The 23,674-nt window shown below is 43.8% G+C and overlaps 2 protein-coding genes across 10 annotated transcripts in view; one reads left to right on the top strand and one right to left on the bottom strand.

The window, feature by feature from the left end:
• The window catches only part of LOC113939299 (60S ribosomal protein L35a-like), a 426,207-nt gene that overhangs the window by 213,579 nt on the left and 188,954 nt on the right, over positions 1-23,674 (bottom strand). The window lies entirely within an intron of this gene.
• Positions 1-23,674, top strand: part of RNF157 (ring finger protein 157) — a 78,112-nt gene that overhangs the window by 13,220 nt on the left and 41,218 nt on the right. For all 9 annotated transcript variants that reach the window (XM_027625092.2, XM_027625087.2, XM_027625089.1 and 6 more), the window contains exon 2: positions 7,909-8,027. In XM_027625092.2, coding sequence (XP_027480893.1) covers positions 7,909-8,027 — 119 coding nt within the window. The remainder of the gene's footprint in view (positions 1-7,908; positions 8,028-23,674) is intronic.

Below are 23,674 nucleotides of genomic sequence, written 5' to 3'. Positions count from 1 at the left end.
GAAGGGTTTTGAGGGAATGTCACAAAGTAGAAGGAAGCCAGGTAGGGGGGTCAGGGTTGGGACCTTGAGAATGGGGGGAAGGTTTGGATCTGTTGACATGTTCCTTGCTTCAAATACTGTAAAGTTACAGTTGTTAAAACTATATGGTACTCAAACAAACAAACGTCATTGTGCTTGTTCAGAATAGAATAGAGTCCAGAGCTAGGTATATATAGCATGATAAAAATAGATTTTCAATTTAGTGGGGGAAATGGAACATCCAATAAATGGTGTTAGTAAAGTTTCCTATTTGGAAAAAAATGATTAACACCTTATCCTACACAGTCCATAAGGACAAATCCAGATGTAAAAACAATCAAATAGCAACAATAATACCACCCAGGAGGGAAAAAAGCAAGCATGCAATGTAAACTAGAGAGTAGGGAATGTTCATCAGTAGAGAACCGGTTAATTAAGTCTGGATGCTCGATGGGAATATAGTGTAATGGATAAGAGTACACATAGGCATTCTGGAATAAAAATAGCTGGATTTCGGACCCGACACTGCCTCTTACTACCTGTGTGATCTTGGATAAATTACTTCCTTTCTCTGTGCATTTATCATCAGTTCTGTAAAAAAAAAAAAAAAAAAAAAATTATATCACCTACCTGATAGGGTTGTTGTGAGGAATAATCTATTTGGTACCTGATAGTACAGTGCTGGGACATAGTAAGTCCTCAATATGAGTTATTGTTAGGTAGTCCTTAGGAATAATGAGTTCAATCCATAAGTGGACATGGAAGGATGCCTACAGTACATTAGGCAAAAAAAAAAAAGTGCAGATCAGTATGTGTAATATCCCAATTAAGTTAAAAAAGAAAAAACAGAACACCCGAACGTGTTTATATACGTGTAGGAAAATCTGTAAGGCCACAAACCAGTTGTTAATAGTGGAGTTACTTCTCACGGAGTTGAATTAGATTATTGCTTTTTAAATTACATACTTCTATGTATTTTTATTTTCTGCAAAAGGCATGTTTTACTTGTGTAAATTTTTTTTAAGATTTTATTTATTAGCATGAGCAGGGGGGAGGGGTAGAAAGAGAGGGAGAAGCAGACTCGCCCCTGAGCAGGGAGCTTGATGAGGGACTCAATCCCAGGAGCCTGGGATTATGACCTGAGCCAAAGGCAGACACTTAACTGACTGAGCCACCCAGGTGCCCCTAGGTGAAGATTTTTCAAATACATGAAGACCTAATAGAATTCCCATAGCCAATTTTCTCATTTTTTAATTTTGTATAAAATTAGTTTTTAAATACAATTCCATTTTCTGCAGTAGTCGAGTATACAGCTCCATTAGTTCAAAAGCAAATAGTTGAAGATTAATATTTTTCACTTATAGGCAGGACATTTGTTTTACTGTGACATCAATAAAAATAAAAAGAAGGGAAGATTGCTTCCCTATCAAAATACCATCAACATTTTTCACAGAGCTGGAACAAATAATCCTAAAATTTGTATGGAATGAGAAAAGACCCTGAACAGCCACAGGAATGTCAAGAAAGAAACCAAAGCTGGTGGCATCACAATTCCAGACTTCAAGCTATATTACAAAGCTGCGATCATCAAGACAGCCTGGTACTGGCACAAAACATAGTGGAATAGAATAGAGAACCCAGAAATGCACCCTCAACTCTATGGTCAACTCATCTTTGACAAAGCGGAAAAGAATGTCCAGTGGAAAAAAGACAGTCTCTTCAACAAATGGTGTTGGGCAAATTGGGCAGCCATGTGCAGAAGAAGGAAACTGGACCATTTCCTTACACCGTACACAAAAATAGACTCAAAATAGATGAAAGACCTAAATGTGAGACAGGAATCCATCAAAATCCTAGAGGAGAACACAGGCAGCAACTTCTGTGACCTCAGCCACAGCAACTTCTTGCTAGACATGCCTCCAAAGGCAAGGGAAACAAAAGCAAGAATGAACTATTGGGACTTCATCAAGATAAAAAGCTTTTGCACAGCAAAGGAAACAGTCAACAAAACCAAAAGGCAACCTACAGAATGGGAGAAGATTTTTGCAAAGGTTTTATCAGATAAAGGGTTAGAATCCAAAATCTATAAAGAACTCATCAAACTCAACACCCAAAGAACAAATAATCCAATCAAGAAATAGGCAAAAGATTGGGGTGCCTGGGTGGCTCAGTCGTTAAGCGTCTGCCTTCGGCTCAGGTCCCGCATCGGGCTCCCTGCTCGGCAGGAAGCCTGCTTCTCCCTCTCCCACTCCCCCTGCCTGTGTTCCTGCTCTCTCTCTCTCTCTCTCTCTGTCAAATAAATAAATAAAATCTTAAAAAAAAATAGGCAGAAGACATGAACAGACATTTCTCTGAAGAAGATATACAAATGGCCAACAGACACATGAAAAAGTGCTCAACATCACTCAGCATCAGGGAAGTCCAAATCAAAACCTCAATGAGATACCACCTCACACCAGTCAGGATGGCTAAAATTAACAAATCAGGAAATGACATGTTGGTGAGGATGCAGGGAAAGGAGAACCCTCCTACACTGTTGGTGGGAATGCAAGCTGGTGCAGCCACTGTGGAAGACAGTATGGAGGTTCCTCAAAAAGTTAAAAAAATAGAGCTACCCTACAACCCAGCAATTGCACTACTAGGTATATACCCCAAAGATACAGATGTAGTGAAAAGAAGAGCCATATTCACCCCAATGTTCATAGCAGCAATGTCCCCAATAGTCAAACTGTGGAAAGAGCCCAGTGGTCCACCGACAGATAAATGGGTAAAGATGTGGTATATATATGGAATGGAATATTACTCAGCCATCAAAACATTGAAATCTTGCCTTTGCAAAAATGTGGATGGAACCAGAGGGTATTATGCTAAGTGAAATAAGTCAATCAGAGAAAGACAATTATCATATGATTTCACTCATATGTGCAATTTAAGAAACAAAACAGGAGCATAGAGGAAGGGAGAGAAAGATAAAATAGGACATAATCAGACAGGGAGACAAGCCATAAGAGACTCTTAACCATAGGAAACAAACTGAAGGTTGCTGGTGGAGGATGGAGTACCTGGGTGGTGCCCGTGATGTAATGAGCACTGGGTGTTATATACTGGGTGTTATGTATATCACTGACCTCTACCTCTGAAACTAATAATACACTGTATGTTAGTTAACTGAATTTAAATTTTTTAAAAAAGGGAAGATTGGTTATAGATCTTGCAATAAAAACTCCCACTTAGCATAAGATAGCAGCTAAAATCCCAAATACATTTTACTTTATCATTTAATCCACACAGATTATCAAAATTTTTTGCCTGCTCAACATTTTTGTTTTAGTTTTATAAAACAAAGTTTCCATGACTTAAAAAGTTTAAAATCTTTGATTTGCAATTGTGCTATGACAGTAAATAAATTGCTATTACTTAGAGACCTAAACAATTTTTTTCCCTAAGCCTGTTTCTATAGGCAGACATACTTCAGTAATTTCACAGATTTGAAAGAAAAGGTTTTTTTAATTAGCATTTTTGTTAACATGTAGGGTACCCATAAAGTTTAATGTGTACAATGTGATGATTTGATATGTGTATATCTTGTAAAAGGCACACAGAGTTGTAGAAAAATGGGAAATAGGTTTAATTGTTCTTCATTGTATGATGTTATACTTCATAGCAGTTTGGTGGCAAATGTCAGAATATCTCATTGGGCCAGATGAGATCAATAAATTATGGGATCAATTGAGCAATATTTAATTTCACTGTGATGTTAGGAATATGCCCTAATAGCTTACATTCATTGGGTAAATTATTTAAAACAGTGAATTTTTTTAATATTTTATTTTTAAGTAATCTCTACACCCAACGTGAGGCTTGAACCCACAACCCCAAGATCAAGAGTCTCATGTGCTGCCGACTGAGCCAGCCAGGCGCCCCAAGATAGTGAATTCTAACTGAGATATTTTGTTCGCATGATGAGGAACAAATAGTTGTATTTTTCTTTGTGGGCAGTTGAAGTCAATTTATTGATTTGGACTCTTGGTTCAAAAGTTGTCCTTAGGGGCACCTGGGTGGCTCAGTTGTTAAGCGTCTGCCTTTGGCTCAGGTCATGATCCCAGGGTCCTGGGATCGAGCCCCGCGTTGGGCTCCCTGCTCTGCGGGGAGCCTGCTTCTCCCTCTCCCACTCCCCCTGCTTGTGTTCCTTCTCTCGCTGTCTCTCTCTCTGTCAAATAAATAAATAAATAAAAATCTTAAAAAAAATACTGAACTTGGATTACTGTTGGACATTCTAGACCAAACCTTATTTTTTTTCTTTATTTCTTTTTACTGTAGTGAAAAATATGTAACATTAAATTTATTATCCTACCATTTTTAAGCTTATAGTTCAGTAGTGTTAAGATCGCTAGAACTTTTTCTTCTTGCGAAACGGAAACTCTATACACTTTAAACACTAACTCCCTCTTCTCCCACTCATACCTTATGTTTTAAATATAATTTTGGAGATCTGTGTATGATGTGTTTTCTTTTTTTTCCCCTTTCCTGAGATGTAATTGACATTTAACATTGTGTCAGTTTAAGATGTACAACGTGATGATGTGATATATGTCTGTCTTGTAAAATGATTACCATAAGATGTATCTTCTTAAATCCCACAAAGAAATTCAATATGAATTTTGGTTAAGAAATTATAGCTAACTTGGGGTGCCTGGGCAGCTCAGTCGGTTGAGCATCCGACTCTTGATTTTGGCTCAGTTCATGATCTCAGGGTCGTAAGACTGAGCTCTGTGTTGGGTTCCATGCTAGGTGTGGAGCCTGCTTAAGAGTCTCTCTCTCCCTCTCCCTTGGCCCCTCCCTCCCCCCCCTCAAAAAAATAAATAAGAAATTATAGCTAGCTAATAATGAAAAACTTGCAGTTTATCCATTAGTCATATATGTCCGTATTAGCAAACAGGCAAAGTATTGTAGTATAGCTCTTTTTCCCTACCATTTCTGATTTTAGAGCGTGGTTCATGCTAAGAAGTAAAAATGTGCACAAGCTGTCCAAAAGGTGTTTTTTTTCAGGAACTGTTAGTGTGTTAGGTGTTACTGTCTGCTGATATGGTAGCTATACAAGACTCTGCACTGGTTCCTCCCTTTAGACAGCTGGGGCAAATAGACAGAAAGCTTTATCCAGGCTGCAGATGGCGGATTTGTTCTGTCTCACTAGCCTAACTAGGACAAGTTATTAGACGTGTCCATTTCAAAAGAAAGCAACAAGCCAGCTTTTGGTTGCCTTAAGCTCATTTTTTCTTTTAACTAGTAAGGTACTTTTATTTTAAGTGCACCAAGGGAGATCATCTTTTTAAAGGAATTTTGTACCAACTCTGCTACTGAAATGAAAAGTCCTTTTTTCATCTCTCAAATATTGACCCTAATTTTAAATCTTTGTATATTTGTGTTCTTGATTTTTAATGTAAGGCAAAACTACAATTAGCTTTATACTGCTTTCTTGGTAATTTCTTCTCTTTTAATATTATGGCAAAAAAAAAAGCCATTTCCAATAGAACCCTATCACCACCTTTAACCCTAGGTCCCCCAAGTCATTAGTGCTCTCCTCTTGCTGGGATCAATCACTACCACCTGTAAGTTGATTTTCTGTCTGGATTTCATTGTCCCTTCATCTCTCACCTGACGGTTCACACATGCTAGAAACTCAGCATGTCCCATACTGAACTGAACCGTATAACTCCAGACACCAAACCTGCTTCTCTCCATTCTTTATTCATGTCTTGGGCAAGCCATCCATCAGTGTAAAATCTTTTTATTTTATTTTATTTTAGGAATTTCTGTCCCCAACGTGGAGCTCAAACTCACGACATGGGAATCAAGAGTCACACGCTCTACCAACTGAGCCAGCGAGGCTCCCAAAAATCTTTACCTTTTAAAATTTCAACTAATGTATAATAAATATATAATCTCTAATGTATAGAAGATATATTTTGGTAAGGTTCAATAGTAAATGACTTAATTATTTGAGATGGCTGTTTCTACTTAAGGCAACTGGGCACCTCCCCCCTCTATAAATTATGCACTTGGAAAATAGGGCTTGCAAGTGCTCGACATAAATAATTGATAATTAAGCTTTTCTAAGTGATGAACTTCACTGTTGTATCACCGCAGATGGCTGCCGTTTGTATTTTTCAGTTTTGGTGGAGGAACTCGTGAAAGTTCCTCAGTGATAGATTTCGGCTGCTTTTACTCTCAAATAATGTTTTCCTACTTGTTGTTTAATTAAAGAATTGCCTCACTTTGTGGTGAGTTGAGTTTATCCACATTGCTTTGTGTAATAAGTCTTTCTAGACTAAAGCTCCATGGGAAGAAAACCCAAGAATGAATATTTGGTTCAGTTTTTCTGTTAGAATTTTCTTTGTCTTCCTTCCTGTGGCTTCTTCACAGGCTGAAAGTGCTGAATCTCGTTTTCAGTTTGCAGTAAACTTTCTCTTTTTTTTTTAAGATTTTATTTATTTATTTATTTGAGAGAGCGAGAATGAGAGAGAGAGAGCACATGAAGGGGGAAGGGTCAGAGGGAGAAGCAGACTCCCTGCTGAGCAGGGAGCCCGACGTGGGACTCAGTCCCGGGACCCCAGGATCATGACCTTAGCTGAAGGCAGTCGCTTAACCGACTGAGCCACCCAGGCGCCTGCAGTAAACTTTCAACCAAAGTTGAAATTGGTTTGGAAAATGTATCTATACCCTCACCGTGTGACAGATGACGATGAAGCCTCTCACTGTTTCAGAAGTTCTTTGGGTTAATCCAGGAATTGGGGTATGTGAGGAGAGCCTTGAGAAGGCGTTTTGTGACATAAGTCCTTCCCTTCGGATGGCTTACCTTCCTGGGAGTATTTAGATTACAGAAATTTGGGTTAAGAAGCATTCATTTAGTCATCGAGGTTGGAAAGTATTCCCGAACGGAATTCGCAGCGTTACCTAGGCCTCCCATGGTGACTTACCAGTGCTGTCATGTCCTGGCACAGTTCCTCGTCTGTCTGGGGGGCGAGGCAGACGGGGATTCTGACCCCTGGCTGCTGATCGCCTCTAGTTATTAGAGTGTTAGAAATATCCCTGCCTCCTGGCTAGTCAGAGTGGGGCAAAGAGCACCTGCCGTAACTGACATCCCTGAAACCCTGGCCATTCACAGTTAGTGAATTTGAGACTGAGGGTGTGTGTACACGTGTGTGTGCATGCAGGTGTATCTGTATCATAGCACTGAACTATTGCCTTGTTAAACTCCATAATCTGTGTGGCAATTGGTAGGTAAAGGCAAGGACAGCTATATTATTTACATTCGTATTTTCCTGTTAACAATCATTTGAAGCACATATGAAAAAGGAAGAGCCTTCATTGGAAAGGGTTATAGAGGTATATACGTAGTGGTAGGCAGGTACTGAGACTTCTGTGTATAGGTACGAGCTGGCTTAGGAAAATACAGGCAAAGAAATGTATGTGTGTGTATACAGGCTGATACCTGTAGTTAAGATTCCTGAATATACAGAGGATAGAAAGTAACCACTTCAAGTTTAAGGGGGGAAAAAAAAACAGGAACAAAATACATGTATATGTTCATGAATGTGCACTGAGGGGCCTTCTGGTCTTTTGGCGGATGGTATTGTAGACAGATCATGATAAGGATTCAATTAATAATGTTAAAAGGAAAATTGATCTATTTATGTTGGGTATCTTGGGTTCTCACTGCTATGATTTTGCTTATTTTGTGCCACTGTCCCAAATCCAGAGACAATTCTCTTGGGGTTACCAGTTACACTAATTATTTGTTTGAAGGGTTAACATTTTTTTTGAGTTGGCTTTTTTACTTGGTTTAGTGTGACTGGTTTCTGTTTGATGTTTCTGTCTCTCCCGGTCTAGGAAGCTATTTTGCCAGCCACTTCATTATGGGAGGAGAGAAGTTTGACTCCACGCACCCTGAGGGTTACCTATTTGGAGAGAACAGTGATCTGAACTTTCTGGGGAACAGACCAGTAACGGTATGGTGATAACCTGTTTACTTCCAGGTGGGGCTTCGGTGGCCAATTCAAACAGTCTTATAAAAATAAAGTTTGTAATCACTGGCTCAGCAGTGTCTATAGCTTGGTGTGAGTTGAGAGGGGCCCTGGGAGCCAGACCACAGCCCCTTTGCTGGCAGTGGGTCTCTGGTCACTAGAGGCTGACCTGTGGAAGGGCTGCTGGAGTCTGCCTAAGGGTGAGGACATCTCACATGCTCTGGCTGTCCTACGGATTCTTGTCTCTGCCTAGATGCCACCTCCACAGACAGCCCTCCCTCCCAGCTCTGCTAGCGCATCCTCACCTTGCTTTTTTCCTTCTTCATAGCACCTTAACAGCATATAGGATTTTATTTCTGTCTCGCCCTGTTTATTATCTGCCTTCTCTTTTAGAATGTAAACTTCACAGGACAGGAGGTGTTTTTACTGTTGCACCCCAGCACCTAGAACAAAGCCTGGTACATACTGACAAGCCCTTAAAGATTTGTTGAATGAATGACCGCAAAGTTTTCCCTTGATATCTGAATTGATATTAGACTATGTCTCTGTTCATTCAACTCATTCCATAAACTCTTATGGAGCAACCTCTCTGCACCCAGCTGAGGCTTCGGAAGAATGGCTGCCATATGGCTTGTGAGTAGCCGCTGTGAGCCAAGGAAGGTCCTCGAGACTTTTCAGACATTATTCCTAATCTTCATAAGGAGCCACCTGACAGATTTATCATTACTCCTTTTTTTTTTTTTAAGTAAGCTTTATGCCTAACGTGTGAGACTTGAACTTACCACCCGAGGTCAAGAGTCTTGTTCTCGGGTATTAAGGAGGGCACTTGTGATGAGCTCCAGGTGTTCTATGTAAGTGGTGAATCACGAAATCCTACACCTGAAACTAATATTACACTGTGTTAACAACTGGGATTTAAATAAAAACTTGAAAAAAATAAAAGTCATGTGCTCTACCGACTGATCCAGCTAGGCGCCCCAGAAGGTTTATTATTTACCCCATTTTATAAGAGGGAGACCTGAGGTTCCAAGAAACGAGTAATGACAATACTAGCGTTTACGAAGCGCATGCTATGTTCCAGGCACTGTTCTAAGTGTTTACTTGAAGTTTTCCCAAAGTCAAATAACCAGGTCTGCATGGCCGAAGATCAGTAACTTTTCCACTGCTTCTCATTGCTTCAACATATCCTGCCTTCCTCCAGAAGCTCCCAGTGTATGGGGCAGATGAAACATAGGAACAGGAAATGTCTGAATAGCAGCAGAGGTCTGAAGTGATGGGACGCTGGGGGGCTTGAGAGCAGGAGAGGAAGACGGCGTGCGCAGGTTGCTGGTGCTGAGAAGAGGTGGAGGGCGTTGAGCGAGGCTTTGGAGATGCCTGGGTTTTCACCAGTGGGGTGGGGAAGGGGCTTTGCAGGAGAGAGGTGCAGAGGACGGGCCTAAAAGCGTTCCCATTGTTGTTGAATCAGCAAACATTTACCAAGCAGCGGCTATGTGCCAGGTACTGTGATAGGCGCTGGGGATACAAAGCTGAAATGAGCATAATTTGTTTCTCCCTGGAACAAATAAAGAAGCCAGTCTGGCGGGAGCGGACGTTTCCTGATGGCGAAACACGATTGGAAAGGTAGGTGGGGGACTCCATTGCCTCCAGAGGTTTTTGACTCGTTCCTGTAGGCTGTGGGGAATAGTGAAGATTTTTAGGCAGACAAGTGACCTGGAGAATTTTTTTTTTTTTAATGATATGTTTCCACTATTTTTTTCTTTTGTATCTGGAGTGACCCCCCTCCTCTCATTCACAGTTCAGGAGTGCTTTCAAAATGCCCCATCCTTTCTGTTTCACGTTTAGTCCTGCCAACTAATGCTCATCAAATGTCTGCTCTTTTTTTTTTAAGGTTTTATTTATTTATTTGACAGAGACACAGTGAGAGAGGGAACACAGCAGGGGGAGTGGGAGAGGGAGAAGCAGGCTCTCTGCGGAGCAGGGAGCCCGATGCAGGGCTCGATCCCAGGACCCTGGGATCATGACCTGAGCCGAAGGCAGACACTTAATGACTGAGCCACCCAGGCGCCCCAAATGTCTGCTCTTTGATTTTGTTACTCTGCCTTAGCAATTAGAGTAGAGGGATCTTTCTTTTTTGATAGAGCCAGTAAGAATTTTGCCTCCCCCCGCGGGAGTCAGCTCGTGCTTGGAAAACGGCCCTTTCTTCTTATGGGGACTTGCCATTTGCATCGGTTACTCCTTTTCTGTTTCCTTCCCTCTGGTGTCAGAATAGGGTTTTTGTTTTGTTTTGTTTTTAATTTTGAACTTTTCAGGCCATAGAGATTATTTAAAGACAAATACATGCTTCCCTGGGGTCATTTGGAGGTTTCTGCAGGCTGGCATACCTTCCCAGTTCAGTTGCCTCGTTGACACTTCTCTGTGAACCCGTGAGAGACTGAGCTCCTCCCGAAGCCCTGAGCAGCTTTGACCTTACACTTGAGACTTTTTCCCAAGGAGTGTCAACACTGGACTTTTTTTTGTTGTTTCTATGTAGTCATCATTAAATATGCTTGATGCTGTACCAAGCAAATGTTTCCAAAAGACATCAAATCAGAGTAACTTCGAATAGGCAGCTCGAACTAGTACACGGAATGAACGTGGCACGTTCCCTTTTCTTTCCCCACACGTTATTCCATAGTGGTAACAGCGAACATTTACGGGACACTTCCTGTTTGCAAGGCCTGGTTGTTCTAAGCTCTTCATCTGTGTCCTCTCATTTTGCCCTCACACCCTGATGAGGAAGGTCCTTATTGGACAGATGAGGAACATGGGCACCAGGAATTTAAACAAGGATCAGCAAGCCTGTAAGTGGTTGAATCAGGATTTGAACCCAGCAGTCCAGCTCCAGAGGCTGAAGCGCTCTGTTGTTGCTGCTCGTCAGGGCGTGTGTGCTCAGGATCTCTGTCCACATCATGTCGGTGAGTCTGTCCAAGTAGGTCATCAAGTACGAATTGTGAGATGCGGAGAGAGATCTAAAAGTAGACCTAGTGGCAGGGACATGATCTCTTGGAGTATCTCTTGGGAGAGCTGCTATGTGGTATGTAATTCCATCTGCCGCTGTGACCTCTGTGTTTTGCTGTTACTGCACATCACACCTGGTTAGGGGACGGCCCAGAGATTGGGGATGGACTTGTAGCTTGATTTCTGAGGAATGGACTTCTACTCTCTAGAAACATGTCCCTGGGGCGCCTGGGTGGCTCAGTTGGTTAAGCGACTGCCTTCGGCTCAGGTCATGATCCTGGAGTCCCGGGATCGAGTCCCACATCGGGCTCCCTGCTCAGCAGGGAGTCTGCTTCTCCCTCTGACCCTCTTCCCTCTCGTGCTCTCTATCTCTCATTCTCTCTCTCTCAAATAAATAAAATCTTAAAAAAATAAAAATAAAAAAAAAATAGAAACATGTCCCTGGGGTCAATAATTGGGCATCCGGTTGCAGAAGAGAGAAAACAGCCTTTTAAAGGCATCAAGCAGCTCCTCCTCCCAGAGAGTGTGAAGATAGGGAGAGGAAGATGTTGAAATAAATTGTTATATAAAGGGGCGCCTGGGTGGCTCAGCTGGTTAAGCGACTGCCTTCGGCTCAGGTCATGATCCTGGAGTCCCGGGATCGAGTCCCACATCGGGCTCCCTGCTCCCTGCTCAGCGGGGAGTCTGCTTCTCCCTCTGACCCTCTTCCCTCTCGTGCTCTCTCTCTCTCTCATTTTCTCTCTCTTAAATAAATAAATAAAAATCTTAAAAAAATTGTTATATAAAATATAAATACCATAGACTTCTTGGCTTGTGGGACTTGTGGTCTTTCCTGTCATTTCTGACAGATCAGACTTAAAAGTATCTCCTGCAAACGTATCACTCGGCCTATAGTTTGTACCGGAGCCCTGCTGGTCTACACTTAAAATAATCTGTCAAAGTCAAATTTAGTATCAAGTCCTAAGGGTCAGATTTAAAGAACGAGAGTGTGCATATACCTAGAAGGATGGTGGAAGAGAGGTTAGAATCAAGATTTCAGGTTTTGTTTACATCTTACCATTAAACCCTTTGCAACCTTGGCAGATCTATCGCTAAGACTCTCAAATTACCCAGTGTAAACGGGGAGAGTTCTAACTTTATAGGAATGTGATGCTTGAAAAATGCCTTGGAATTGCTGGATAAAAAGAAGCCCAGAGCAATGGTGGCTACACTGCTATCCCCTCAGGTTGGTTATTTATGCAGCTACTGAGAGTTTTCGGTGGAGAGAATATTCACTGGCTTTTAAGTAACTGTCTTAAGTAGTGAACAGGGCTTCTGAAGGTCTTTCTGCTCTGATCCCTGCATCTAGAGGAGCTAAGATCCCTGTGTTTGTGCATCACAGTTATAAAATGTTAAATAAAGACCATCCTTCCCCTTCCTAGGTGGGGAAGAGCCAGTGCTGATTTTTTGCTCCTTTACTGAGCTAGGTCTTCTTTTGTCAAGGTAAATTACTGCTAAAACTCTAAGTTATTTAGAGGCTCAGTGAACTGAGGATTGACAGAGAATCAAATGATACCTGAGTCCAAACGTATCCTCTCACCTTTGAGGAAAGTAGTTGAGTTTTGGTCAAGCCCCTGATACTCCACATTATCTTGTGTGTTCTGTTCCTGGGCCGCTGGAGCTTTTTCCTCCTCATGCTCCCTGCAGCCAGGACTGCACAGCTGGCCTTAAGAACCAAGGTGCACACAGGTGGGCCTTTCTTCTCCCCCTAATAGAGATACACCCAATCAAGTCTCTGTAAATTGAGCCCCTTTATTCACATGTGTGCAGGAAGAGCAGGGTATTTTATTTTATTTTATTTTATTTTATTTTTTATTTATTTGAGAGAGAATGAAAGTGAGAGTGATCACAGAGGGAGAGGGAGAAGCAGGCTCCCCGCTGAGCGGAGAGCCTGATACAGGGCTCGATTCCAGGACCTGGAGATCGTGACCTGACCCGAAGGCAGACACTTCATGGACTGAGCCACCCAGGCGCCCTGAGAGCAAGTTATTTAAAGGAACTTGACAGTATATCTATTTGTGCAGTAGAGTTTTACACATGTAGAGCTTTGTGTCAGTCATGGTGCCATTCATTTGTTCAGTATTTGCAAATCATATACTGTGCTAACAACCAGGAGTGCAAAGATGAAAAAAACTTGGCCCCTGCCTCAAGGCACTCCCAGTATGATGGGGCAGGCGGATTGCCCATGACTGTGACGTGTCCTGGTAAGTTCTATGTGACTGTATGAGAGACAGGGCCAGGGTGCTCTGAGAGCAGAGAGGAGTGAGGATGCTTTCTACCCAGGACACTGGCTCTGAGAGATGACTCCTTGGACGGGGTGGGGTGAGCAGGATTTCCCAGGTGGATATTGGGAAGGTCATTAAGGCAGAATTAACAAGCAATGTAAGGAAGCAACTAAGATGCAGACGTGCCTGTTGGGTTTCCAGAATGGTGAGTGGGCTGTAAGGGTTGAATTTTGAGGGATGTTGGTGAGAGCTGAGGTTGGAAAGACAAACTGGGCCCATGTTTGAAGGGTCATGAGGATTGTACTGAGAAGTTTATGCCTTTCTCCATAAGGCAGTAAAGAAGGTCATAGTCACGAGTTGCTTTGCCACTGACTAGCTTCGTGGTGTTGGTTAATGTATTGGCCATGAGTTTCCCCATCTATAAAAATACCTATCTTGCAGATACATTTTAAGAATTCAAAGAATGACAGCTATTATGATTTGATTGACCTTTCAGAAAGTTAATTTTTTTTTAAAAAGATTTTATTTATTTATTTGACAGAGAGAGAGAGACACAGCGAGAGAGGGAACACAAGCAGGGGGAGTGAGAGAGGGAGAAGCAGGCTTCCCGCCGAGCAGAGAGCCCGATGTGGGGCTCGATCCCAGGACCCTGGGATCATGACCTGAGCCAAAGGCAGATGCTTAGCGACTGAGCCACCCAGGCGCCCCTAGAAAGTTAATTCTTTAAATCACCTCATGGTGTAGAGAGTGAATTGGAAAGACAGAAGATGAGGGACCAATTAGGTAGTGGTTTGTTTTAGTTAAGGAAGAAGATACAAAGTGCCTGAGCTAGAATAGTGGCATTAAAAATAAAGATGGTGCAGATTCAAGAATTGTGGGCAGTGTGAATTGAAGTCAGGGAGTAGTTGGGGACATGAGGAGCAACCTCTGTGGGACAGCTAACACTTAGACTGGTTGCTGTGTGTGGGTTTTATCTGCAGTTTGGTTTGTGCCCAGGCCCCAGTGTCTTCAGATGGGTCAGTCACAATACAGGCATCCTGTGTTTGACTGCTCGGGCTGCTGAAACAAAACACCATAAACTAGGGGCCTAAACAACAGGTATTCATTGCTCAAGTTCTGGAGGCTGGGAAGGCCGAGATCAAGGTGCTGGCAGATTTAGTTCTGGTGAGGACCTTCTTGCAATTGACCTTCTTGCTGGGTCCTCACATGCTGGAAAGAAAGTGCTCTCTCCCTCTTCGTCTCCTTTTAAGGGCACTAATCCCATCTTGAGAGACCCACCATTATGACCTCATCTAACCCGAATTACCTCCCCAAAGCCTCATCTCCAAATACGGTCCCATTGGGGGTTAGGCCTTCAACATATGAATTTTTAGCAGGACATACAAGAGCCTGTGGCAAGAACATGCCTCTTTTCTGTGGGTATGTGGGTATGCATTGTAGATTGAGTTATTTGTCTTTTGCATGCTATTCATCTTTCTTCCTTCATAAATTGTACTGCCACTATGTTTGGCATTTAGTTTGGCGGTATTTATATTTTTAGTTATGCAGACCCTTTAAGACAAGCGACTTTATGGGGCGCCTGGGTGGCTCAGTCTGTTAAGCGGCTGCCTTCGGCTCAGGTCATGATCCCAGGGTCCTGGGATCGAGCCCCATATCGGGCTCCCTGCTCGGCAGAGAGCCTGCTTCTCCCTCTCTGTCTGCCACTCTGCCTACTTACGCTCTCTCTCTAGCTCTGTTAAATAAATAAATAAATAAAAATCTTAAGAAAGAAAAGTCAAGCGATTTCATTTCTCTGAATCTCTGTATAAAGGAGAAACACCCTCCTTTATATTCTGCTACAACACTGATTCACTTTTGACACCAGAAGTGGGCTTTGCACGCATCAGGCAGGAATTGTTAAATAAATTATAGTGTGTCTACACTAAGAACTGGTGTTCAGGGGGTGCCTGGGTGGCTCAGTCGTTAAGCATCTGCCTTCAGCTCAGGTCATGATCCCAGGGTCCTGGGATCGAGCTCCACATCGGGCTCCCTGCTCAGCGGGAAGCCTGCTTCTCCCTCTCCCACTCCCTCTGCTTGTGTTCCCTCTCTCGCTGTGTCTCTCTCTGTCAAATAAATAAAATCTTTAAAAAAAAACAACTGGTATTCAGCCAAAAATAAAGTAGATTTGTACCCACTGAGATGAAAATATGTCCATGACCACATGGTTTGCTGAAAAAAGCAAGTTGTTATGTATAATGTGGAACCTGATTCATTTCTGATCAGAATAACAGTGTGTCACAATATACGTATGTTTGTGTATTTATATTTGTAGGTACACAAAATACGTTTGAGAACAATGCATTTTACCCTGTCACAGTGGTAACTATTGGGGTACATCAGTGAGGGGAGGTACTTCTGACTTTGTATTCTTCTATGTGGATATGTGTATTTGAATTTTTTCTAATGAACACATTTTTATTTTTAAAACAAGCATTTAAATTTTCTGTAAAAATAGGAAAAGGGACTACTTACTGCTGAGCAGGGGAGGAGACAGTTCTAGGAAAATATATGGAATAGGAAAGTTAAGGAAATTCATAAAATAATGACTTAATTGTTTAGTGAACTACAGGAAGGGTGTGGCCCGCTAAGTGGGGTTGGGGGCTTGTGGAGCATAACAAAAAGATCAGAATAAGCATGGTGAGGACTGGAGCCAGGTAGCTGCATCCCACTGGTGTCAATATGCAATGATTTACCTTTAGAAACATTTGATTTGAGGTGCCTGGGTAGCTCAGTGAAGTCTGTGCCTTCGGTTCAGGTCATGATCTCGGGGTCCTGGGATCAAGCCCCAAGTTGGGCTCTCCACTCAGTGGCGAGTCTGCTTCTCCCTCTCCCTCTGTGATCTCTCTCACTTTTGTTCTCTCTCAAATAAAATTTTTTTTAAAGTTTTTATTTATTTATTTGACAGAGAGAGAGCACAAGTAGGCAGAACAGCAGGGAGAGGGAGAGGAAGAAGCATGCTCTCCGCTGAGCAGGGAGCCCGACGTGGGGCTCGATCCCAGGACCCTGGGATCATGACCTGAGCCGAAGGCAGACGCTTAACGACTGAGCCACCCAGGTGCCCCTTAACTTACTTTCTGTTGTTTTTCTTCTCACTTTTTTATTGTGAATTGTGAAATATTTATATGTGAATATATGAATCATGTATCTACAGTTTAAAGAAACCATAAACAGCCTGTACCCGCCACCCAGATCAAGAATTGGAACATCGGCAGCACCTCCGAAGTTCTGCCTGTGCCTGACCCTGATTGTATCTGTATTACTTTGTTAAATAAGAGCTTTATGGAGATATAATTCACCATGGGTTTCTGCATGGTAGAGTTACCATCTTTCTCTTTGTCGTTAATAAGTATCTTGGGGAAGATACTTTGAAACTACTGCTTAGATTTCTTTTTTTAATGCAAAAAGTGTCAACTAAGTTTGCTCCTTCTTTTAGCTACATATGCTGCATTGGCCAAGTCTAGAGAAATAGGGCGTTCCATATTAGATCTACTGCCTTGCTTTGAGATGTAAGATGGGGATCATGGTTTTCTCTCTGGTATGTAAACTTCAGGGTATAGTTATATGGATAGAAGCTATAGAAAGGGGGGCACCTGGGTGGCTCAGTTGGTTAAGCATCCGACTCTTGATTTCGGCTTAGGTGGTGATCTCAGGGTTATAAGATTGAGCTCTGCGTCGGGCTCTGCACTGAGCACAGAATCTGCTTGAGATTCTCTCTCTTCCTCTCCTTCTCTCTCTCCAAAATAAATAAATACGGGTGTGTGGGTGGCTCAGTCGGTTAAGTGTCTGCCTTTGTCTCAGGTCATGATCCCAGGGTCCTCAGATCGAGCCCAGCTTTGGGCTCCCTGCTCGGCGGGAAGCCTGCTTCTCCCTCTCCCACTCCCCCTGCTTGTGTTCCCTCTCTCTCTCTCTCTGTCAAATAAATAAATAAAGTCTTTAAAAAAATTTTTAAATTTTTATTTATTTTTAGAGAGAGAGCATGAGCAGAAGGGACAGAGGGAGAGAGAATCCCAAGCAGACTCCACGCTGAGCACGGAGCCCAATGTGGGGCTCAATCTCATGACCCTGAGATGAGGACCTGAGCGGAAATCAAGGGTCTGATGCCCAACTGACTGTGCCACCCAGGTGCCCCTTATTTACCATTTTATTGGACACCTGTGATATTCCAGGCTAATGTTAAACACTAGAGACACAAAGGCAGATAAAGTGCATCCCTGAACTAAGAAACTTTTCCAATAGCCAGGAAACGAGAACATCTTGGAGGAGGGGCTGAAGAGCAAGGGTTAACACAGGCATCTAAACAAGATGAGGGCTTTGTGCTCCAGATGATTCCATCTAACAAAAGCTTAGCATCCAGAGGGCTGTGGAGCTGGGCCTAGAGGGAGGGGCCTTGTCTGCCTTCCTGCAGGCTTCGGACTTTTCTCCTGTAAGCATGGGGAACCACTAGTGGGTTTTGTTGTTGTTGTTGTTGTTGTTGTTTTTTAAGATTTTTATTTATTTAACAGAGATAGAGAGAGAGCACAAGTAGGCAGAGCGGCAGACAGAGGGAGAGGGAGAAGCAGGCTCTCCACCGAGCAGGGAGCCCGATGCGGGGACCGATCCCAGGACCCCGGGAACATGACCTGAGCCAAAGGCAGACGCTTAACGACTGAGCCACCCAGGCGCCCCCCACTAGTGGGTTTTAAACTGGGAGTCCTAGAGTACACATTTTGAAAGCTCACTCAGACGATGTATAGAGGATGAATTAGAGGGTCGTGAGGACAGGTAAAGGGGCACCAGATGCCCACAGGAGACTCGATGGCAGTCTGATCTCAGGTTGCAGTGGGAACAAAGAAGATGGCCCCGATTCCTGGGGCAGGATTGACGTTGGTAACCAATATAAGCCACAGAGTCTTGGCTTTGGTAACAGGACTATCTTCAAGACCCCCAAAGGACATGGCCAGCTAGTGAGTTTTTCCGGTTCTGTGCGGCAGACCCATCCTAGCGTGCCAACTCCTATACACTTTTTGATCTTTTCTTCCAACAACTGCTGCGGCAGGTTCTGGAATCCATTAGTGTGGTCCATTGCTTTTCTGAGCTCCCATGAGGCCACCTTCCCCAGCGCAGGTTAGACCCAGGGCCCTTGCCACGGTGTTAATTCTGTATCACGAGAATATGCCCCCACACCAGCAGGCTCTCCCTCATCCAGCTTTGTATTCCACATCCCTTGATCCAGCACCCTCAGACCACTCCCACATACACTGTTCCGACCTGTGCCTGCGTTAGCCTGGGCCTGCATATCTTTGGCATAATAACTCCCCCTTCTCTTAGCAGGCCTTCAGGCCCCAGGTGAGTGATACTCAGATTTGACCCTAATTATGGCCTATGGCCAGGAGGGAAGATGGGGCAGCGCCTTTGTAGGGCAAGCACTGTCTTGTCTTGTCTGAGACCGCTGCGTCATCTTCAAGGGGGATTCCCCTATCTTCCAAGGAGAGGAAGCCGGCCACTTTGCAGGTCCAGGGAATCTGGGGTTCACGGTTCTCAAGTGAATGTCCATAGACATCCGCTTCTCAAGCCCTAAGGCCACTCTTTCCCCACTGGGGCCTGACTTTGACTTCTTAGACTTACCTGGACTAAGAGTTCAGCCTTCTTTTTGGTTCGGCCATTCTTTAAAATTAGGTCCCATGCCTGTAGGAGATGACTGTCTTTAAAATTTGCCAGGGAAGGCTGGCTGACTGTCACACTCAGCCTTAAATTGTTGACTGCTGCATCCGAGACTGGCTTTTTCCCTTTTCGATGAATGGATGGCTCTTAATAGCAGCCTCCCACTCCTACGGTTTTATTATCTCCATTTCTCCTCTACTTCCTGTACCAGAGACCATAAACCAGCCAGTGCATCCCCTGCCCTGTGTCGCACCACCACAGCACACCAGGGACCATCTGGGCGAGTGGGTAACCTACCCCCAAATTCCACCTGCAGAGTCCACTTCCTTAGGCAGCTGCTGATAGCAGCTTCTCTAGAAATAAACCTGAGATGGAGATCTTTGTGAGAGCTATTTATTGAAGGAAGGCTCTCCTGGGAATGTGGATAGCAGAAGCCAGAAGGGGCAGGGGAGCAAAAGTGAACAACGATGTGGTCTTGGCAGAGACTCACTTTAGCCTGGTCCCTCGGGAAAGCTTTGGAGTACAACTTGTACTGCAGAGTCGCCCTATCTTGAGGCAAGGGGCCTGGCCTTTTGTATGCCCTTGCCCATGTCTCACTGGCCGCTGATGGTCCCATGGTGCTATGATGAAGGAGAGATCAGGGGTACTTTCTTGGACCAGGAGGCTCTGGTTCCTAATTGCTGGAGAAGGAGCAGCTATGGGCTGTTTGTTGCCAACATTCTCAGCAGCTGGAGAACGGGAACACAGTGAGGGGGTAGAGGAGGGGCGCGAGAGCATCGCTGCGCAGCTCGTTCTCACTTCTGCTCTTGCTTTTTTTCTCCCCTTGCTTTTTTTTTTTTAAGATTTTATTTATTTATTTGACAGAGAGAGACACAGCGAGAGATGGAACACAAGCAGGGGGAGTGGGAGAGGGAGAAGCAGGCTTTCCGCGGAGCAGGGAGCCCGACGTGGGACTTGATCCCAGGGCCCTGGGATCATGACCTGAGCCAAAGGCAGATGCTTAACGACTGAGCCACCCAGGCGCCCTGGCTTGTCCTTTTAAAAAGTGGTATTTATTGACGTATAAGAGATACACCAAAAGGTAACAAATCCTACATGTACGCTTGATTTTCACGAAGCAGACACACCTCTATGACCAGTATCCAGATCAAGAACTAGAACACGGCCAGTCCCACAGAAGCTCCCCTGATCCCTCTTCCTATCGCCACCCCTAACTCAGGGTAACCGCTATCCTGTCTTCTCTCCTGATTTGATCTTTCTATAAGTGGAACCATACAGACGGGCCCATTTATGTCTGGTTCCTTTCACGAAGAACGTTTGTGAGATTTGCTTATTTCATTGCGTCGAGCGATTGTTTATTCTCATTGTGCATGTGCTCCGTGTGTGAGTGCCCATAGTTCATCCACACGATGGTTTATAGCATTTGGCATTCTGTTGTGTGGGGCTATGACCATCCTGTTGTATGTACCTCAAGGGGCGTATGGATGCGTGTGTCTTCTGAGTGTACCTGGGACTGGCATTGCCTCGGCACGGGAGTATGGTCTTGTAGATACTGCTGAGCAGTTTTTCAACGCAATTACACCAATTTTCCTCCAACCAGCTTGGTTTAGAGTCCCCAGCACTTAGTATTTTCCACCTTTTTCATCCTGGTGGGTGTGTATGATTAATTTTCATTTTCCTGATGATTCATGAGGTCGAGCATCCTTACATAAGTTTATCGTCCATTTGTTTTCCTCCTCTGTGAAGCGTCCGTTCAAATCTTTTCTATTAGCTTGTTTGGTTTTTCTATTAGCTTATCTGCTTTTTCTTTCTTGGTAAGGAAATACTAAGAAAATAGGAGTCCTTTCTCAAATAAGTATATTGCATATGTCTTTTCCCACTCTCTGCTTGCCTTCCACTCTCTCTTTTTCTTGGAATTTATGTATTTTTATTGAGATATAATTGACATGTAGCATTGTGTAAGTTTCAGATATACATCATGTTGGTCAGACGTATTTATGTATTGCAGTAGGTTTGTAGTCTTGGCTAACAGCTGTCTCAGGTCACATGGTGGAGAACCCTAACCCTAACCCAAGCCCGGCACAGCTCTTGAGTGCTTCCTGCAGAATTCAGTAAAACTTAAGTATTTTGAGACCCGTACAACTCAATGTGAGGTCAAGCCAGATCTGACAGGAAGAACATCCTATTGAAACTCAAGCTTTTTAGCTTTTAACAGAATTTTCTTGTTCATCTATATTCAGTTCCAGCTACAGTCATTCATGTTTTCCTTTAACACCAGAAGTTCTTCTAAACTGGAAGGAAATGTAGTTCTGTCCAGTGCTGTACCATCATGGAAGAGGAGACCAGGATGTTTATATGGAGACACTTTAAAATGGGGTTTTTGTGTTTGGACTTTACAGAGCTGCTCCCCATCTCACCAGGATGTGTCCTGCTTTCGGGAGAGGGTGTATTGGCATCTCAAGCCGCAGTGAATTTCGTTGCCCTTCGTACCCCTCAAGCCCTGGCTTCTCCCCTCTTCCTAACATACACAAGAGGCTTGTGTGGTAACAGAGCACACGGTGTTGTGTGTGAGCTGAAAGAGGCCTTTGGGTATTTTATGTTAGCATTGTAAAGAATGTGTCTTGTCATTCTGGAAAGGGCAAAACTGTAGGGATAGAAAACAGATGAGTGGTTGCCAGGGACTGGGTGCAGGGTGGGGTTGCCTACAGAAGGACACGAAGGAACATTTGGGGGCGATGGAAGTGTTCTGTATCTTGATTATGATGGTGGTTACGTAGCTGTATGTGTTTGTCAAAATTCAAAGAACCGTGTACACTAAAAAGGGTGAATTTTACTTTTGATGAAAATTAGATCTCAATAAACGTGACTTAAAAAAAAAAGAGTGTGTCTTAGAAAGGAGGATTGGGGGGCGCCTGGGTGGCTCAAGTCGGTGAAGCGTCTGCCTTTGGCTCAGGTCATGGTCCTGGAGTCCCGGGATCGAGTCCCGCATCGGGCTCCCTGCTCAGCGGGCACTCTGCTTCTTCCTCTGCCCCTCACCCCACTCTCTCTCTCAAATAAATAATAAAAATAAAATCTTTAAAAAGAAAGGAAGGAGGAGTGGTTCATAGACATGCCAGTGCTCTCTCTGAGGCCGGCTGTCTACACAGCTCAGGCGGCCCCTGTCCGTTGGCAGACACCACTGAGAGAGGTGCAGAGCTGGGGGTGCATAGGGTGCCGGGAGGGGTACAGGGCAGCCTGGCCTCTGTTATCGGCAGCCCTCAGCCTCAGTCCCTAATCCCAGCTCCCCAGAAGCAGGTACGTCTGTCTCCCTGCAGGACAGAAGCTTGGTTTTTTCAGTGGCTAGTGGTTGTTTTGGGTCATGCTGCAGAAGTCCTGTGTGTTAGACTGCCAGAGCCACAGCCTTGCTTACCTCCCATTTCACTTTACAGACTGCCAGGGCCACAACCTTGCTTACCTCCCACTGCCTTCCAGTCATGAGCTGAGAACCTCAACAAGCCTTCCGGTCACCGTGGTAGGAATTTATATGTCCCCCTGAGAGCCCGCTGTTCCTGAGAGGTTAAATTCTAATAGAGCATGTGGCAGATTTGCAGTAATTCTCCTGGGTCACAACAAAGTGAGATAGATACATCCTAATGCTATTTACTCCAAGTGCTTTAGGATTCATAGGTAAGAGATATTTATCTAATTGCTGATAATTTCATTCATACGTTCATTTTCCTAAGTACAGGCATACCTTGTTTCATGGTGCTTCACTTTCTTGCGCTTCGCAGATGTTGAGTGTTTTACAAATTGAAGGTTTGTGGCGATCCTGCATTGAGCAAGCCCAAAAGAATTTGTTCGCTTCATGTCTCGTGTTGCATTTTGGTAGTTCTTACAATATTTCAAACTTTGTCATTATCATATTTGTTATGGCGATCTGGGATAAGTGATGATGACTCACTCACTGAAAGTTCAGATGATGGTCAGCATTTTAGCAATAAAATACATATATTTTTAAAGATTTTATTTATTCAAGAGAGAGAGACAGAGCACAAGCAGGGGGAGCAGCAGAGGGAGAGGGAGAAGCAGACTCCCTGCTGAGTGGATTCCAAAGCGGGGCTTGATCCCAGGACCCTGAGATCATGACCTGAGCCAAAGTCAGACACGTAGCCAACTGAGCCACCCAGGCACCCCAGCAATAAAATGTTTTTTTTAAAGATTTTATTTATTTATTCATGAGAGACAGAGGAGGAGAGAGAGGGAGAGAGAGAGAGAGAAGCAGAGGGAGAAGCAGGCTCCCAAGGAGGAGGGAGCCCGATGCGGGACTCGATCCCAGGACCCTGGGATCATGACCCGAGCCGAAGGCAGACGCTTAACCATCTGAGCCACCCAGGCGCCCGCAATAAAATATTTTTAAATTAAGGCATCTATATCATTTTTTTACACATAATGCTATTACACACTTAATAGACTACAGCATAGTATGAACATAAGTTTTATAAGCACTGGGAAACCAAAACATTCATTTGACTCACTTTATTGCAGGGGTCTGGACCCGAAACCACAGTATCTCTGAGGTATGCGTGCCTTCACAGCTGTATTACAGGTAGAATTCTTTAAAGAAGATCGTATCATCGGGGTGCCTGGTTGGCTCAGTCGGTTGAGCATCTGATTTGGTTTTAGCTCAGGTTATGATCTCAGGGTCCTGAGATC

The sequence above is a fragment of the Zalophus californianus genome, chromosome 16, assembly GCF_009762305.2.
Source record: "Zalophus californianus isolate mZalCal1 chromosome 16, mZalCal1.pri.v2, whole genome shotgun sequence".
NCBI lineage: Eukaryota > Metazoa > Chordata > Mammalia > Carnivora > Otariidae > Zalophus > Zalophus californianus.
This window is presented reverse-complemented; position numbering and strand designations above follow the sequence as displayed.